Here is an 18595-nt window from a genome sequence, read left to right on the forward strand (position 1 = left end):
TCGATCCCTGGGTCAGGAAAATCCCCTGGAGAGGAAATGGCAACCCACTCCAGTATTCTTGCCCAGAGTTCGTTCTATGGACAGAGGAGCCTGGCAGGTTGCAATGAGGTCGCAAAAGTTGGACACAGTTTAGTGACTGAACCACACCACCACTGAAAACGCAAGAGATTTGTTCACGATTGTTAATGGAGTCATTATATTCCGTCTTCTTTAAATATAGTTACCAGAGCTCAAGCTATTGTTTACTGCACATGTTCAGTTTATCCAGAGGAAAATGAAGCTATTGTTAAGAAAGCACTGGAATTTCAAGACCACGAGATTAAAGTACAACCTTATAGGTAAGAAAGAAAGAAAGAATTATAAACAACTCAACTAAATATCTTTGAAAGTGAAAAATTACAATTTTCTAAGTTAGAAGGCATTTCATTTCTTTTTTATTGGACTTTAATATGACCAAATACCCTAACTTCTTACAACTTTAAAGTAGATTCTGTAAAAGCTTTGCAATGGCTTGGTATGTGAATTGTATTGTACACTAAAAGATTTGTTTTGTTGTTGTTATTATTATTGCTAAATAAGGTTAAAGGCATTTGGGCTTCGACTTGATTGATTTCTGGGTAAATTGAATATAAACTTTGTATCCTGAGTCTTAGAAACATGCTTCAATAAAAGGAAAGTATAAAATAACCTTAGAAAGTAGCAAGAAAATTGGATATTTATTATCTGAAAATATATGTTTCTTAGACCTGTTTAGCCTTTGGCACCCACAAGGATTGAAATAAAAATAGCCTGAATAACCATAATAGCTTTTGGGTAAAATGATATATTAAACTAGGGGTAGAAGGCAATGGCACCCCACTCCAGCACTCTTGCCTGGAAAATCCCACGGACGGAGGAGCCTGGTAGGCTGCAGACCATGGGGTCGCTAAGAGTCGGACACGACTGAGCGACTTCACTTTCACTTTTCCCTTTCATTCATTGGAGAAGGAAATGGCAACCCACTCCAGTGTTCTTGCCTGGAGAATCCCAGGGATGGGGGAGCCTGGTGGGCTTCCGTCTATGGGGTCGCACAGAGTCGGACACGACTGAAGTGACTTAGCAGCAGCAGCAGCAGAGAAGAAGAACTGTAATACTCCATCCAAACTCTGGACATCAAGATAAGGAGTATGTCTATTAATGATATATGACACCAGTTAGTTCTTCAAGACTGTGACAATTAATAAGGTATTTTAAAATGTCTCCAATTTTTAACTTATTTCCCTTGTTCTGAACTTTTCCTGTAATTCTTTTTTTTTAAATTATTTATTTCTTTGGCTGTGTTGGACTCAGTAGTTGTGGTGTGGGCTTAGTTGCTCCAAGGCATGTGGGATCTTACTTCCCCAACCAGGGATTGAACCTGCATCCCCTGCACTCCAAGACAGATTCTTAACCACTGGACTACCAGGGATGTCCCTGTAATTCTTATAGTAGGATCTTAATAGGCATATGGTTTGCTCCCTCCTTTTAATTTGATGTTTTTCCTTTGCCAATTCACAGATGGACATGTTAACCACATCTATATTTCCCTTCTTTCTTTACTTCCTTAATAATTCTTGTTGGTAGTTAACAGCCAACCTTATTTCTGCCAGCTTCTTAACACAGCACAAACTAAATCACCATCTAGTAGCAAACAGAATTATTGCACAATATAACCAAATTCACCAGTGTGAGTGATTTGATTTGTCTGTCAGGAATGATGTTTCTAAGAATGTAATATGGCAAAAATAGAGGAAAATCTGTATGTATTGTATTTCATTAAATTTTTTCATTTTTAAGTTGAAGTATAGTTGGTTTACAATATTATATTAATTTCAGGTATATCATAACATCATTCAGTTATATATAACTGAAATATATTTATGTATATATATGCATGCTTAGTCACTCAGTCCTGTCTGACTCTTTGTGACACCATGGACTGTAGCCCGCCAGGCTCCTCTGTCCATGGAATTCTCCAGGCAAAAATACTGGAGTGGGTTGCCATTTTCTTCTCCAAGGGAGTCTTCTAGACCCAGGGATTGACTCTGGGTCTCCTGCATTGCAGGTGGATTCTTTACCATGTGATCACCTGGGAAGCTCACAGGTGTATATATAAGTGAATATATATATTTTCAGATTATTTTCCATTATATTTATATATATATATATATATATACACATTTCTATTGTTACAAGATATTGAATACAGCTCCCTGTACTTACTATACAGTAAATCCTGTTGCTTATCTATTTTTATGTATTATAGTTTAGATCTGTTAATCTCATATTCCTGATTTATCCCTTCCTCCTCTCCCTTTTCCCATTGGTAACCATAAGTTTGTTTTCTATGTCTGTGAGTCTTTCTATTTGGTACATAGATTCATTTGTATTATTTTTAGGTTCTACATTTAAGTTATATCATATAGTATTTGCCTTTCTCTGACTTCACCAAGTATAATATTCTTTAGTAGGTCTACCCATGTTGCTGCAATGGCAATATTTCATTCTTTTTATGGCTAATATTCCAATATATATGTATATAGCATCACATCTTCTTAAGCCAATTATCTGTTGATGTGCACTTGGGTTGTATCCATGTCTTGTCTATTGTAAATAGTGATGTTATGGACATTGGGGTACATGTATCTTTTTGAATTAGAGTTTTCATCTTTTTCAAGATATATACCCCGGAGTGGAATTGCTGGATTATATGGTAGCTCTATTTTTAGTTTTTTAAGGAACTGCCATCTCTATTTACTTCCACTGTGATTATTATTTCCTTCCTTCTGCTGATGTTAGGTTTTATTTGTTCTTCTTTTTCTGATTCTTTTAGGTAGCAGGTTAAGTTGTTTTAGATGTTTCTTGAGGAAGACTTTTATCACTATGAACTTCCCTCTAAGAACTGCTTTTGCTGCATCCCATAAATTTTGTTGTGATTTCATTGTCATTTGTCTCAAGGTATTTTAAAATTTCCTCTTTAATTTCATCATTCACCCACTGATTTTTAAGATAACATATTTTGTCTCCATGTGGTCATTTTTTTCCTCATTTCTTTTTCTGTGATTGATTTCTAGCTTCATGCCATTATGGTCAGAAAAGATGCTTGAGATAATTTCTATACTCTTAAATTCATTGAGACTTGTTTTGTGCCCCAGTATGTGATCATCCCTAGAGAATGTTGGCTGTGCATTTTGTGCTTTTATCATTTAGGATCTGTTACTTTATTGATTTTCTGTCCAGAAGATATGTCCACTGATGTGAGTGGGATGTTAAATCTCCTACTATTATTGTATTCTCATCAATTTCTCCTTTTATATCTGTTAGTATTTGTTTTATATATTTGGGTGCTCCTATATTATGTGCAGGGCTTCCCTAATGGCTCAGTGGTGAACAATCTGCCTGCCAATGCAGGAGATGTGGGTTTAATCCTTGGGTCAGGAAGATCCCTTGGAGAAGGAAATGGCAACCCACTCCAGTATTCTTGCCTTGGAAACCTCATGGACAGAGGAGCATGACGGGCTACAGTCCATGGGGGTCACAAAAGAGTTGGATGCAACTTAGCAACTGAACAATAATTATAATATTAGGTACATGTATGTTGATGAATGTAAAAACCTCTTCTCATATTGATTCTTTTATTATTATATATCTCTTTTTGGCCTTTTTTTTTCAAGTTTATTTTGTCTTATTTGGTTATTGCAACCCCCACTTGTCATTTCTGTTTGCATTAAATCTTTTTCCATCCTCTCATTTTGAACCTGTGTGTTGTCTGTCTTAAAGTGGGGCTCTTGAAGGAAGCATATTGTAGGCTCTTTTTTAAAAAAAATCCAGTCTGCCACTCTGTCTTTCGTTTGGAGCAATTAGGCCATTGAGAGGTAATTATTGATATATATTTATTACCATTTTAAACCTTGTTTTCCAGTTGATTCTGTATTTCTTGTTACTTTTTCCTTTTTTTGTGTGTGTGATTTGATGATTTCCTTTTATGTTTGTGTTCTCTTCTTTTGGCTTTTGTAAATCTGTTGTATGTTTTTGACTTGTTATTCTGTTTTTCAAGTGTGTTTACCCCTTTCTGTGTCAACTTGCTTTAGAGTGATAGTAATACAGGCTCAAACACATTCTCAAAAAAATCTACATTTTCTTACTCACCTCCCCAACATTTTATGATTTTGATGTCTCTTTTACATCTTCATGTTAATCCTTTTGCTGGCTTACATTACTTACTTTCCAGTTATGATTTTCTCTTTTTTATAAATTCTTGCTGCTATCCTATTTAGAGAAGACCTTTCAATATTACTTTTAGGATAGGCTTAGTATTACTGTATTCTTTTAGTTTTTGCTTGTCTGAGAAGTTCTTTCTCTCTTCTTCTGTTCTAAAGGATAATCTTGCTGGGTATAGTATTCTAGGTTGCATATTTTTCCCTTTTAGGAATTATCTTCTGTGGCCTTAGAGGGCTGTTTATATGTGGGACCAGCCCTGTGTAACTTGTGTGGGTTATTTTTTGTGTGAGGGTTGTTTTCAGTATGAGTGCCTGCTGCCTCTTTCCTCATTGTGTGCTATCCATTATCCCATTGACAGAGTGTGTGCAGATGCAGTTGCTGGCATTCTCTCTCAGAGTAACACCTAGTGCCCACTCCCAGAGCTCTCAGAGGCAGCTTACTCATGCCCCTGGAACTTGTGATACTGTGGCTCATGCCAGTTCCTGGAGCTCACACGCAGTGATTGGTGGTTGCTCCTGGAACTCATGTAGCCTGTGTCCTATTGTCTTGGAGTGCGTGTGCAGGGAAAGAGGCTGCTATGGCAGGTTGCGCCCCTCCCTTCACATGCCCTCAACAATGGTACATCACCACTATGGTGGGTTCAGGCTTTCTCTGCATACACTGTTGGCTGCAGTCACACCAGAATCCAGCCCCTTCAGGCTGTTTCTGCACAACCAACCCTGGTCCTCTCCCCAGATTGGCCCTCTGAAGCCCGAGCTTCAGCGCCCAGCCCCTACTTGCACCAGTGGATGCGTGTCTCAGGCTGGGGAGTGCACAGCTGAGGCACTGACCATCTGTACAGGTCTCTCTATTCTGCCTGCTGCAGACAGGTTCTGCGCTCTCCTCTGAGGAAGCGCCTCTCCTTACTGGTGAAGGGACTTCACAGGGTGCTGGAACCTTTCCTCTTACATAGTTCCCTCCCAGGGGCACAGCTTCCATTTTGATCCTTTTCTCCCTCATTTTTCCTCTGTCCTCCCTGGTTATGTGGAGATTTTATTGCCCTTTCAGATGTCTGAGGTCTTCTGCCAGTGTTCAGTAGATATTCTGTGAGAATCGTTCCATATGTAGATTTTTTTTTTGCATAGTTGTGAGAGGAGGTTGGCTCACGTCATGCTGTACTCTGCCATTTTGATTGCTCCCCTTGACATTTTATTCTTATTTGGAATTTTTGTTTAACAATTGGTGGATGCGTGTGTGCTTTGTTGCAATTTACTGTCTCCCTTGATTGGCAAATAAAACATTCTAACTATTAATTATTTGCTGTTATCTATTGCAGGCTTAGTCCCCCTGTCCTTCCACTGTGCTCCTTAAAGGAAATACATTTGTCTACTGACAAATTTTTTAGAATGGAACCATCTGAAATTACCAATGGTTGTTTTATTTCTGTTCTAACAAGGGAGGTAAGGATAAAATCCCAATCTGTTTCATACTTAGGGATTAAGAAACAACAAAGCCTCATACAAAGAACCTAGGAACTTTGTGAACATTTCATAATGGTATGCTTATTTCATAAATACCTAAAGGGCATGAAAAAGAATTATTACTGTCTGGCCAAAATCCCTATTTTTATCTTTATGCTTCTCCTGAGTGTTCTTCCCTTGCTTACTCTCTACCCCCACCTCTCTAAGCACTTGTCAACATCTAGTTCATTTTAGCTCACAGACAAGAAATAAGCTCTGTAATTCTGTTTTTTTTTTTTTCTATCAGGTTCACAGATGGGGAGGTTTGAGTACAATGAAAGTAATTTCCTGAAGCTTATGGGATATAGTAGGGACTGAAGCCTAAAAACTATTTCTTTTAGTATAATAATGATACTCTTTTATCTTTACTGAAACACTGATAACTATTTGTGATATACATGGTAACAGTTAACTCCCACATTTACTAACTGCTTCTTTAATTATAGCGGGACCCATCTGAGACAGTGTCTGTGAAAGATGTTTTGGCCCGTGCAGCAGCAAAGGGTCTACTGGAGGGGATTGAGTTGGGTAAATCTTCAAAACGGGAGAAGAAGAAGAAGAAACAGAAAATGTCATTGCCAAAATCTTCCATTGCTGATAACAGCGGCATCCAAATGAAAATTGCTGAGTTCCTGAGTCGAGAAACTAATGTGAGTGCTAATCAGCCGGAGACATTAACAACAAAAACATCTCTTCCACAGAAAAATACAAATCAAGTGGGTTCTTCCTCACAGGTCAGAAAACCCAGCAAGCCCACCACCAATCCTTTAGTGCCTACAATTATGAAGAATACATCTGCCAGACCACATGAACGGCCAACAAACTTTGTGAGATCTCGGCCAGAAGACAGAATGATTCCACTGAAACCCATAGAGATTGCCTTGCCTCCAGTCATACTGCCGTTTCCCAGTCCGCAAGGGATCAGATCTCACTTACCAACTCCACATTTTTACTATCGTTGGGTTGGGCCCAAGACTGTCTTGCCTGGCTATCTTTCCACACCATCAATACTCAGAAGAGGGGAAAAACCTAAAGAAAACTTACCTTCCTCTCTACCCAGGCATCCTCGACCATAGCTGTGAGTGTCTTGCAATTTTTTCTACAGGGTCAGGAGTAGATTTTTTTTTTCCCCAGAGTCTGCAGGTTAGACAGCTGTTAGAACTGGTTTCACTCTTGGTAACTTTCAGTCTGGACTTAGGACACTGGTTTTAAAGCTTCAACAATTTTTCCACAAGGGAAACTGTGTGCCTTGTAACAGACTTGTTTTCCAAGTTAATTTGTGAGGCATTTATTAGCAAGCATAAGTATGGAAAAGATGATCTTGCACTGAAGATCACTCTTCAGTACCAAGTCAGCTGTAGTTTAAACATTTCAATCACTATCGAGGTTGATCTTCTGTAATGTGATTGAGGTTGAGTAGAAATAGGAAAACCAGAAAGGTCCAATATTCTAGTTCATATGTCCATTCAGAGTGAAAACTTTCTCACTGGAAGAGCTTCCAGGATCCTAAGCACAGTGAACATAAGCTCTCCCTTCTGGCTATTTAGGCCAAATACTGTTGTTAAAAAAACAACAAAATGACTATAAGCAAATTTCCATCTAAGTAGTAATTCTGTGGACAAGGTCAAACTGTTGAATGTAAGTGACACATCTGTTGTTCAAGAAATGTATACAAATTTCTGGGTCTATTCAAAGATCAGGTGAAAACGGTTCTTTCAAATGGCACATAGCAGTGAAGCCCTGGTAAATAATTTCTGATGCTCAATTAAAATATATTGTAGCACTATTTTAATTATATTAAAAGTCAGTTCATCTTGACTGTATTATCAATTGCCTTCCAAGAATTGGTTATGGTGATTATTTCTGGGTCTATTGACTTTTTTCCATCATGGCAACAGAAATTGATATTAAATCAAGTAAGTTACAACTATAAATCCTGCTGTTTAAGAACATGTTCACAGACACATTTATAACGTTTGAATTTAACGTTCTATTTTCAGAATCCAGTTGTGTTGAATAGTGTTACATAAATTCCTAAATTTCAATTCAGATGTCATGATTTTAGGAGAATATTATCTTCTTCAAGATGAATATTTAGGTCTGTTTCAGCTCTAGTATTCATTTCAGCTCTAATTTCCTCACTTGAAGTGAGGATAAAAATGGTAGATTTCATTTAGTAGTAATAAATTTTTTTAGCTGAAGCATTATCAGTAATGCATGTCAATGAAACATGACTTTTTATACTTGAACCAGACATATTATTCTTAAATCCCCAAAGAATTTTCATGTTAACTATGACTTAAAAACTATGGAAATGTTTTAAATGTTCAGCTTATTTTACTAATTTCAAAAATCAAAAACTATATAATCTTTGCTTGATATCAGAGTATGGTTTCCTCTTACTACCACTGACTCAGAGCCTTCCATGCCTCCAGGAGGCAAGTGCAGCTGAACTGAACTTTGTTCAGTAAAGACCTGATATTTTATCCCGGGAATCTTCTATCTCTTTCCTGCCCTCACCCCTCTGCCCCAGGCTGAAGAGCACTCCACTGTCCAGAAGTAGCAGGTCCAAGATTTTTACTTTCTGTGATAAGTTATAAGAAGAGAACTCACCCTATTATGGAGTAGGTCAGGATATTTTTCTGATCTTTATAGCAGTGTATAATTCATGTCATAACTTCAGCCACTTCACTTCAGTATCCCATAACATGAATCTTGTTATAAATTATTTTTCTCTTTATAAGTATATGGAGATTCTGTATTAAACCATTCTTTCATTAAGCCTGTGGTTTTCTTCTTTTAGAATCTTCTTAGAAGGACGTGATCAATTGTTTAAATATTTTGGTAGAGTAAAAAAGGAAAAATACTTAGGATAAAAACAATATGCTAGAATTCTAGTGAAAAATACTGATTACACTGACATTTTTCTTTCTTCAGCTTAAGAGAAAAATGCTGCAAAAACTAAAATAATGAAATTACTGGTATTTAGATATCCCAATAGCAAATTGATTTTTAACCTGTAATTATTTACCTCTGTATAATAGCTGAAACCAATTGAAATTTTGCTCTTTGAAGAATAACTACCTTTGAGATAAAAAGATAAGGAAATGCAAGATGAACAAAAAAAATGGCTATACACTTTATATTCCATTTATCTTCTTCTATATGCCTAACAGTTAAACCAGATTCAAATACTGTTTTTCCAGTTACTTTTCATTTTGGATTTAGTGCCTGTACAACTCTTTCATTCTTTGACATCAGGGTCTTAAAATAAAAATGGACTCTCTTAATACTAGAAAGAGTGCATACACGAGCATCAAGTTGGTGACTAGGCCTCCAAGTCCAAAATGCCAGATGTCCTTCCTGAGTAACAAATAAGGACAGTGTGATGAGTTATTCAAAATTTAAAGTTACTTTCAAGTTCTTACCAGGTAGAAATATACAACAGCTAATCCAAGCAAAATCTTACATTACTAAAATGGTTTTAAATTTAAGAATAATTTGAAAATAAAATGACTGGCGTGAGATTTTTATCGCTATGCCTGGATATGTATAACTGATGTCAGATAAATGAGCCAAACATTTTACGCAGCTAAGTTTATTCTCACAACATATTACATTTAAAATGTGTAAAAGTGGTCAACAGCAGAAGGGGCCAAAAGCAAAACCAAATGTTCTTTTGGGATAAACAAGCTGCTCTGGATGGCAGGGAGTGCTCTCACTGATAAATGTGTGCAGTATCTTTTCTCTGAAGCTGAAATAAATTAAACTTCATTTTACAGGCTGTGTAACACATGTTAGCTGTGTACTGGGTAGAGGAAGTCTGGCAAACTAGAGAGATAATGCTTTTACTAGTTAAGCGGTGCTAATATCAGTTAGGGAAATGTTTTTCACATTGTTAATGAAATCTTTAATTTGTGTTGCAATGCTTATGAAGTGAGCGTGTCATCTAAGAAGAGGAGGAAAGACTTAGGGCTTCTAGTAAATGACCTTGTGTCGACTTGTACAAATGTTCATCATAAAATCATAAAAGCGGCATTTTTTAAAAAGTAGCAGTGCCAACAGTTTATCACCAAGAACTTATTTTAATGAGAATGGGTCTAGTGTTGCTTCATGCAGTAAGACAGACATAAACAAAAGACAATGGTCCCAATTAGCTATGGCTGATCATATATTCAGGTGGAAACAAAGGGCATGAGGACATGTGTGTGTCTCTGGATGAGTTCACACGTGTTGTGAAGGATATAAAAATGAAGCACCGAGCAGTGCTTTAAGTTTGCAAAGTAAAGTTTTTAGCCATAGGCATGTTGGCTATTGCCCTTGATGTGGCCAAGGAGCACACGTATGAGGTGGCAAGTATGCGTCTATCTAGCTGCTCTTAAAAAATAAAAAGAAACTTGTAAGTATTTTGCCGTTTCTTCTACATATTCCAATAAAAATGTGACTACAAATCATTACAAAACCACCTTTGAGGCAATGTATAGTTCACTGAGATTACTTAGACCTGGATACACTGAGAGATAATATCCAGTAAAGATAATAATACATTAAACACAATAATGCAGTATATTTCAGTAAAAATAGAATAAATAAAATAAAAATATTTTAAGCTGTATTTAACAGGTTAATTAAAAAAATGATAAGACATACAAGGCATAGTGAACATGGCTGCCTGTTTACCGAATCACAGATACAAAGAATGCATAGATAACTGAAGTGTCACTACAATATCAGGTAAAACACTGGCATCCTTTCACAGAAAATACACACACACTTTCATACATACTTTTTGGCCATGGCAGAAAGTGTCTGAACATACGGCTTAACATAATTAGTTTTACAAAAGTAATTGCATTTACTATGCAAAGCTATTTTTAAAACAAAATATCTGCAGTAAAGTTTTCAGTATGTAAAGGCTATCATTCATCTTAATGCATCCTATAATTGCATATATAAATCAGTTTGCTATTTAAAGCTAGCTCAGTATTCTTGATCCTGAAAACAAACGTATGCCTTAAAAATGAATGCGGTTCTGGTAGAGATTTCCAATATAAAAGTGGCTCACTAGTTAAGAATTTTGAAGTTTATCACACTAAAATGTTTCACTGTGGAGGTCAAGATGAAAAATCATCATGATTGAATTCTGAAGGGCACAGTAAGGATTTCTTTAATGAAGTAATTTCTTAGGATGTTATTGATAACTTCCATAGAATAGTATATAGGCTGGTGAGAAGTATAATTCATTTCTAGAGTGGCATCTTTTTTGCCATAATTCTAGGGTGCTAGCAAACAACTCCAGAGTTCTGAGACGGAACAGAGGCAGGAGGCCACCTACTCATTCCATCATGTTCTCTGGTGGCTAAGTATCATGAATTAGGAATATTTGTACCACACGTAACATCATCTCTGGATAGTCTGTGGGTTGAACAGGTTGTGCTGCACATAGAATCCTGTCTTTACAACACATCTGAGGCACAATGCAGGAAAACAGTCCTGGACTGAGAGAGGGCATTGGCTTTATACTTAATTCTACTGCACAAGTAATTTGGCCATACTTCCCTGCTTATACAGGGAATCTTAAGATTGCTCAACAATAACTGGATATGCTCAGAGTAAGTTTGAAAAGACTCCTCCTGACTTGCGTGGAAGCAGCGTAACTTTAATAACTGGGAGTTGAGATGCGTGATGAGTTTTAGTCCTGGCTTTCTCACTCACTTTCCTGAGGTCTTAGGCTAGGTGGTTGAGCCCCTGTAATTCATATTTTTTTATTTCTCAAATGTGTTTATTACCTTCTCTACCTCATAAGGCTCAAATGTGATGATAAAAATGTGGAAACCATTCTGACAAGTACATAGCAGTAGATAAACATAAAGCATTGCTTTTATAACTGGATGATGCTATAAAATGATCATTTTTATCACTGAAGAGTAAACAAAACATGTTTAGATTTAGCTTCTTAGTGAATTCTTTTAAACAGTATCAACAAGAGTCTAAATCTGTGTATCTTTACATCTAAGTCTCTTGTCTATTGATAAAGAAGGAGGAAAGTGCTATTTTTGGGAAACCTGTTAAATAGTACATTGTTCCTATGTATATTTTGCTCTGATAAGAAATTCTTAAATCTTGAAGATAAATGGAAAAAATATAAATTTGAAAATATATCTAAAGTTCAACAAATTTTAATATTAAAGACATAAATGCAGAAAGGTTCAATTTAATGCAGTTTGTTGCCATGGACAATACATGATGGACAGACAGCTTTCTGGGCAAAAAGCATTAGGGTAAGACTGAGCTAGATGTAGAATCCTAGCAGAACGTTTACCTAGAATGGGGACTACAACATGACATGGTGGTGGAGATCTAAAATAGAAAATGGTATTTCCTCAACTCCAAATTGCATATTGGCTAATTATCAAATTAAGGATGAAAGGCTTACGAGGACTATTTCGTTTTAATGTTGTTTATGTAGAGAATGGCCATAGTGAACTGTAATTCTATAGCTGCATTGTACAATATAAGGCAGAAGTTTGAAATAATGTCCCACCCAAAATGCATCCTGATTTTGCAAATCTCTTTCTTTTTCTTAATCAGTTTGAAAACCACCTAAACAGAAAGGCTATTTTTGTTCGATTTTAATTTCTAAAATTTAGCTTTTCAATTGTGAAGCTTCACTTTTTCCCCCCAATATCCCACAAACAGCTGTAGACATGAAATGGTGTCCATGTGTCAAGAAGCTCGTCAAGGAAAGCTGCCAGTTGGTTTCTATTCTGATGCCAACAGCCAGTTTTGTCAACCAAAGGTTCGATTTTATGAAAAACTAAAACAAAAATTCGTCATCCAATTTTTATAGCAATTCAATGGTATCCAGTATGCAGTGTCTAATCCAATGCTGAAAACAGAGCAAAGTGCTGTAGGACTTAAAAGTTGCTTGTGACAGATCCAGTCAAGAAGACAGTGAAACTAACTCAGGTGTCATTCACTCCAAGGATTCAGCATCTTCACTGGGAGGGATGTGGCCACGTTCTTCCCCGTGTGTGTGTGTGTGTGTGTGTGTGTGTGAAATTACGTAATGTTTACGATATTTACAATAAGAAAGGGACCTTCCACTGCTCATGATGTAACTTACCAACAGCAAAAAAAATTAGTCATGCTTCTTTTCATATCACACGATGGTGGCAAGACGAGAGAACATGCTTGTCTAACACTGTTTGGTTAAGGATAAATTCTCTGAAGACAAAGCATCAGCAACTGAATGGAAGGCCAGAGATCAGCTCCTCTTCTTTAGTGTAGCTATTCAACCTTCAGTAAATGGTACAGAGTCCTTTCGCATATGCAGCTATGGCGTTTCTGTGACAGGGCGTTTCTGTTTCAAAGTGTCAATGAGGGATAAGACCCCTCGTTTTACATTGGTTGTGACTCTTCTGGTCACAGAGTCTGCTGGCGGGGGAGGCGGTCGAACTTTCTGTGAAGGTGGCCTGGCTACCAAGCACTTCTGGTATCGTAACTGAAAACAAAAAAAATTTTATGGTGGTTAATAATGTATCATTCCTTCTTGTTTAATGTGATTTTAATTCGTCAATATATTTACTCCCAAAGGTTCACAACCTAGCTCCTAAACATGAATCCAAAAGTTTATTAGTTTTTTCCTTAATGTAGAGTGTTTTAAATTCTTTAAGTTCTCTGTATTGATAGGCTGTGATTAATACACCTCCTAGTCAAAGAATGAGTTGATGAAAAAGAAAAAGGATTGGGAGAGTATGAACGGTTTCCTCAGGCAGGTAATGAAGGGGTGCTCATGCTAATTGAGAAGCAGAGTAGTAGAAAGGGCAGGGTTCGAATCTGGTGCTACCATGCGTGAACTGTATGGCCCCAGGCAAGTTATTAAATCTCGCTGAGCCTCCTTTTCTTCATTTGTTAAATGGGCGAAGAATGGGGACCTTAAAAGACAGTATTACAATTAAGACATACTTGCAGAATGCCTTTTAAAAGAGGCCTAGCAAAACAGAAGGCATTCATAAATGTTTGTTCCCATTCCTGTTTCCTGCTTTAACTTAAAAAAATTATGTATTAAGATTTCAGGATACATTAACCTTAATAGATTAATTTTTAAAAATACCTTAGCACTGGTACCAAGGACAGGGTCTATCCTTCAGAAATATAAAAACACAATCGACCTGTTTTTGAATCAATGAAAAGATAACTAGTTCTTCAAAATTAGATTAGAAGGTTAAAATGTATCAATTTTCCCCCTCTAATCCCAGCACTTTAAAATCCAAGCACTTTAAGGTGATTCTTAAAAATCTACTTAAATATTAATAGGCTCCTCAGAACAACTGTGCAACAGGTTGATGTTTCTGAGGAGCATGAACTTTCCTACAGCGAGACTCTTGTCACAATGCTCTGTCATAGCCCGCAGGCTACAAAATTAGCCCCTTTCAACCCAGTCATATGAAAAACAATTTATCACGTCTCCTGTGTGTAAAGTAAGTTTCTAGGTTTGCATCACAATCAGAAGTACACACTTCAAAGCACAGTTTTATAAACAGCAGGTATGGCAACATGGGACACTGGATGGGGAGTTTCTAGTGTTATGTTATATCCAGTGAAGAGTCAAAGTTATGCCTGATGCATTTCATTAAGAGGACCCCTCTCCCTCTCATCAAAGTATTTTCAACTGGGCCTCCATCTACCACTCAGCTGCAAAAAAGTAAATTCAGAATGTGTTAATGCCAGAGACATTTCAGATTGCATGCATTCACACATAGATATTTCAGATGGGGAACCATGCACATTTGAATCAAGAGGAAAGAGACCAAGTTAGAAATGCTGGATACAGAGTATAAAGAAAGGTTTATCCCTAATGTCTTACACTAGATTGGCTGAGTCACTTTAGCTGGTGGCCCTCATACAATTAAAATAGTAAATGAGTAGAAATTATTTCTAGAGAAGAGACAATGAGTCTTGGAATCAGAACAAACTATAACCAGTGATAAAGCTAATTATTTAATTGTCATCAGCATTGAAAATGTATAATTAAGGCTAAAAGCCATTCATTTTATGACTAAAATCATCTGTTACGATTTGTTTATAATTTCACACACACACACAAGAGTTACCATCCATTTTTGCTTAGCTGGATTCTCCCATTTTCTGTTTTCTCCACACACTCCCTTCATCCCATCTCAGCTCCCTATGTCCAGTCAGGAGGTTCATCTCAACTCCTCTACTGCCCCGGCCCCCTCCACTGGGCCCTGGTTCTTTATATGCAGGTGGATTTGAGGTAGAATCCTGGCCCCACAGAACACGAGGGGAAACTGTTCTCTGACAAAGGACCGTGGTGGGGATGAAGCCACATAACAAGTGCACAGCGCAGAGCGCCTTCCCCTCCTGCCCTCTGCTTTCAGAGGCGTCCACCTCTGCCTCTCTGTCCAGCCACCCCTTCCTTTCCCCTTCTTAACCTAGCAACGTGCTTGTCTGTAAAGAAACAGAGAACGCCCTCCACTGCCCCCAGCCAGCTCCACCTGTTCCTGGACTCCTGGCATCTTCCGGCAGGTCTCAAAGTCACTTTAACCCAATCGGCAGGCTAAGCCCAGCTCCAGGATCTTCAACTTCCACCAAGACCTTGGCCCAACAACAAATATGACACCCGTTTCAATCCGGCTTTGCTGGCTCATTTCCCTCAGCCTCAAAACCGTGTGGCTCTCCCCCATCCCAAACAAATGAGTAAGAGCCCCGACGGCATACTTCCAGCTACTCCTTCACCTCAGACTTGACGAGCAACCTTTCTTCAGGGCCCCTTTCCTCCTCCAGGTCACTCCTCCATCCAGTGCAGTCTTACCCTTAGAGCACTTTCTACACCATAACAGAAAGTCGGTTTTTGCATCTCCCCACAGTCCCAAACTCCACAGTACAAGGATCACATCTTAGTCCTACTTGAACTTCCCAGAGTGCAGCCCACAAACGGTGGACTGAGTTAAGGGAAGTGCTGCTGCTGCTGCTAAGTCGCTTCAGTCGTGTCTGACTCTGTGCGACCCCATAGATGGCAGCCCACCAGGCTCCCCGTCCCTGGGATTCTCCAGGCAAGAACACTGGAGTGGGTTGCCATTTCCTTCTCCAATGCAGGAAAGTGAAAAGTGAAAGGGAAGTTGATCAGTCGTGTCCGACTCTGTGCAACCCCATGGACTGCAGCCCACCAGGCTCCTCCGTCCGTGGGATTTTCCAGGCAAGAGTGCTGGAGTGGGGCACCACTGACTCTGGGCAGGTGCTTCAGATTCCGCATTCCTTGTTGCCAGCCAGGTGATTCTCCGTCACCTGCTTCTGTCTTGTCCCACTGCCACTCCTGGTTTAGACGCAACTCTCCCCTGGCCCCCTGGTGATCTCCCCACCTCAGCCGCATCCTTTTAACCCTCCTCCACTTTGTTTTCTTCTCTCTTTTGGAGGATGGTCTATTCACTCTCCTGCTTAACAAACTCTGCTGAAAGTAACACCCTGGCATGAGATCCCAGGCCCTTCGTGACATGGACCACACCTTCTTCCACCTACCCCACCTGCTGCTGCAGAATACACCATGCAGCCTAGGTTTGGATGCCTCCTTCAAACAGTTCCCTCCTCCTTACTAGAACTTTTCCAGTGGCTGGAGTAACAGGAGCTCAAACGATATTTGTGGATTGGATCATTTGAAATCATATATGTGGTAAAGAAGCACTGGCTTTATTGCCTGGAGACCTGGGGGTGAACACAGGCTTTGTCACTTACCAATGCTGCCCTGGGGCTGGCCCTTTTCCAAATGACCAAGTGCCCCAACAGCATGCTTCCAGCTACTCCTTCACTTTAAACTTTAGGAGCGAGCTATTTTCAGGGCCCTCTTCTTCCTCTGGGTCACTCCTCCATCCAGACTTGGGGGCAAACACAGGCTCTGTCACTTAACAAGTCTGTCCTGGGGCCTGCCCCCATCCCAAACAAATAAGCAAGCACCCCAGTAGCGTGCTGTCCTCTGAGCCTCAATTTTGTTATAAATAAAAGAACTACCTAACAGGGCTGTGGTGAGAATAGAGTTCACAGATATAAACAAGAACAATGCACTTAGACCAACTACCTAAAATAAAGACCATTTGATACACTGAATTAAAAAAAATTAGATTTGGTTCCAAGAAAAGAAAGAAAGAAAGTGAAGGAGCTCAGTCGTGTCTGATTCTTTGAGACTCCATGAACTGTAGCCCACCAGGCTGCTCCATTCATGGAATTTTCAAGGCAAGAGTACTGGAGTGGGTTGCCATTTCCTTCTCCAGGGGATCTTCCTGACCCAGGGATTGAACCCAGGTCTCCCGCACTGCAGGCAGATGCTTTTACCGTCTGAGCCACGAAGGAATTCCCTGGTGGATTTGGTTCCAAAAATGGCACCAATTCACACATGACCAGCATCTCCTGATCACACACTGAAATTAGGGATCAAGAACTGAGAATCCTCAGATTTATGGCTTTGAAGGTCATCGTTTTCAGTGTTCCTGGAGTCTCTAAGAAGAACTTGGCTCCAGCCACTCCTGCTGCTTCCGGGTGTCCTGCCCTCTTAAGACAGCAAACTGCTCATCACGATTGATTCCGTCTACAGGAATAAGGGTGTCACACAGCAAGGCCTTACTTGAGAGCTTAGACTCAGCTTCTTTTAAGTCAGAAATTCTACTCTAATTTATGGCATATCAGACAAAAGCAAGGGCCTGAGGGTGGAACCCCCACAGTGGGCTTACTCACCATGCAGGCAGCCTGCACCGCCTCTGACACGTTACCGGCATTAGGCTCACACCAGAAAACGTGGCACTCGAAGTGCTGGTTCCCAGTATCCATGATGAAGGCAAACGTGTGCACGTCCTTCCCGACGCCCATGAAGGACAGGAATCGCACCCGACACTCCACCAGGATCTCCTCTTCATTCTGCAAGAGACCCTGTTCAGTAGCCCAGCCACAGTCACAGACACATTCGGACCATAAGTCATAGAATTGGCTTACAGTGGCTGCACAGAGGAAATGGTCTTTAAAAATATACAGCCAGACTGAATTTAGAAAGGACTTGTATTTTTCTAGCAAGGGAAGTTTCTAAATGTGTCTGGAGAGGCCTCACTGCTGTGGGTGCCTCATTCTGACACTGAGTCTACTCTGAACCACACGGCAACCAGGTATGAGTGTTTTGGTCTCTGTCCAGTCCACTCCAAGCCTGTGACTTCACTATGGGTAGGAACAATGCCATGTACACTTTTTATGTACTGCCCATACAGTGGCTCAGAATCCACTTGCCCTGGCAAACCCACTAGAAACCCCAGAGCACCAAGAGGAAAGGATTCACGGGATCTCTTTCCACCCAGGTCTTCCCCAACTCAACAGCACATTGAATCATAAGTGTTAGCTGCTCAGTCGTGTCTGACTCTTTGCAACCCCACTGACCGTAGCCCGCCAGGCTCCTCTGTCCACAGAATTCTCCAGGCAGGAATACTGGAGTGGGTGGCCTTTCCTTTCTCCAAGTGATCTTCCTGATCTAAGGACTGAACCCTGGTCTCCTGCATCGAAGGTAGATTCTTTACCATCTGAGCCACCAGGGAACCACTGAATCGTATTTCTGTCTAAAACTATGTAAAACAAAAAGTTACCAAATGCCTTTTTTTTCTTTTTCACAAACTGATATCCATATGATGCTGAGTTAAGAAATGTTCGGAACTCATTCTAATGAACACTATATCCTCTGCAACAGCCATTTGTAATTTGTGAAAATTAGTAAATACATCCAGAATGTTGACTTTTGGCTCATGAACATCTGGACTTATGAAATATTCACTCAGGTGCTGTGGGACTGCTTAACAGGCAAACTA

The 18595-nt window shown here is 39.3% G+C and overlaps 2 protein-coding genes across 26 annotated transcripts in view; one reads left to right on the plus strand and one right to left on the minus strand.

The window, feature by feature from the left end:
* NSUN7 (NOP2/Sun RNA methyltransferase family member 7) overlaps nucleotides 1–7556 on the plus strand; it is a 46678-nt gene extending 39122 nt beyond the window's left edge. For 3 of the 4 annotated variants that reach the window (XM_061419987.1, XM_061419988.1, XM_061419986.1), the window contains exons 10-12: nucleotides 221–338; nucleotides 5555–5678; nucleotides 6185–7556. In XM_061419987.1, coding sequence (XP_061275971.1) covers nucleotides 221–338; nucleotides 5555–5678; nucleotides 6185–6814 — 872 coding nt within the window. In that variant the 3' untranslated portion in view covers nucleotides 6815–7556. The remainder of the gene's footprint in view (nucleotides 1–220; nucleotides 339–5554; nucleotides 5679–6184) is intronic. The other variant, XM_061419990.1, reaches the window with a different exon arrangement.
* A 4345-nt stretch (nucleotides 7557–11901) lies between these two features.
* Nucleotides 11902–18595, minus strand: part of APBB2 (amyloid beta precursor protein binding family B member 2) — a 382829-nt gene continuing 376135 nt past the window's right edge. For all 22 annotated transcript variants that reach the window (XM_061419976.1, XM_061419963.1, XM_061419979.1 and 19 more), the window contains 2 exons: nucleotides 17487–17666; nucleotides 11902–13242 (listed from right to left, as the gene is read on the minus strand). In XM_061419976.1, coding sequence (XP_061275960.1) covers nucleotides 13075–13242; nucleotides 17487–17666 — 348 coding nt within the window. In that variant the 3' untranslated portion in view covers nucleotides 11902–13074. The remainder of the gene's footprint in view (nucleotides 13243–17486; nucleotides 17667–18595) is intronic.

Source organism: Bos javanicus, chromosome 6 (assembly GCF_032452875.1).
Source record: "Bos javanicus breed banteng chromosome 6, ARS-OSU_banteng_1.0, whole genome shotgun sequence".
NCBI lineage: Eukaryota > Metazoa > Chordata > Mammalia > Artiodactyla > Bovidae > Bos > Bos javanicus.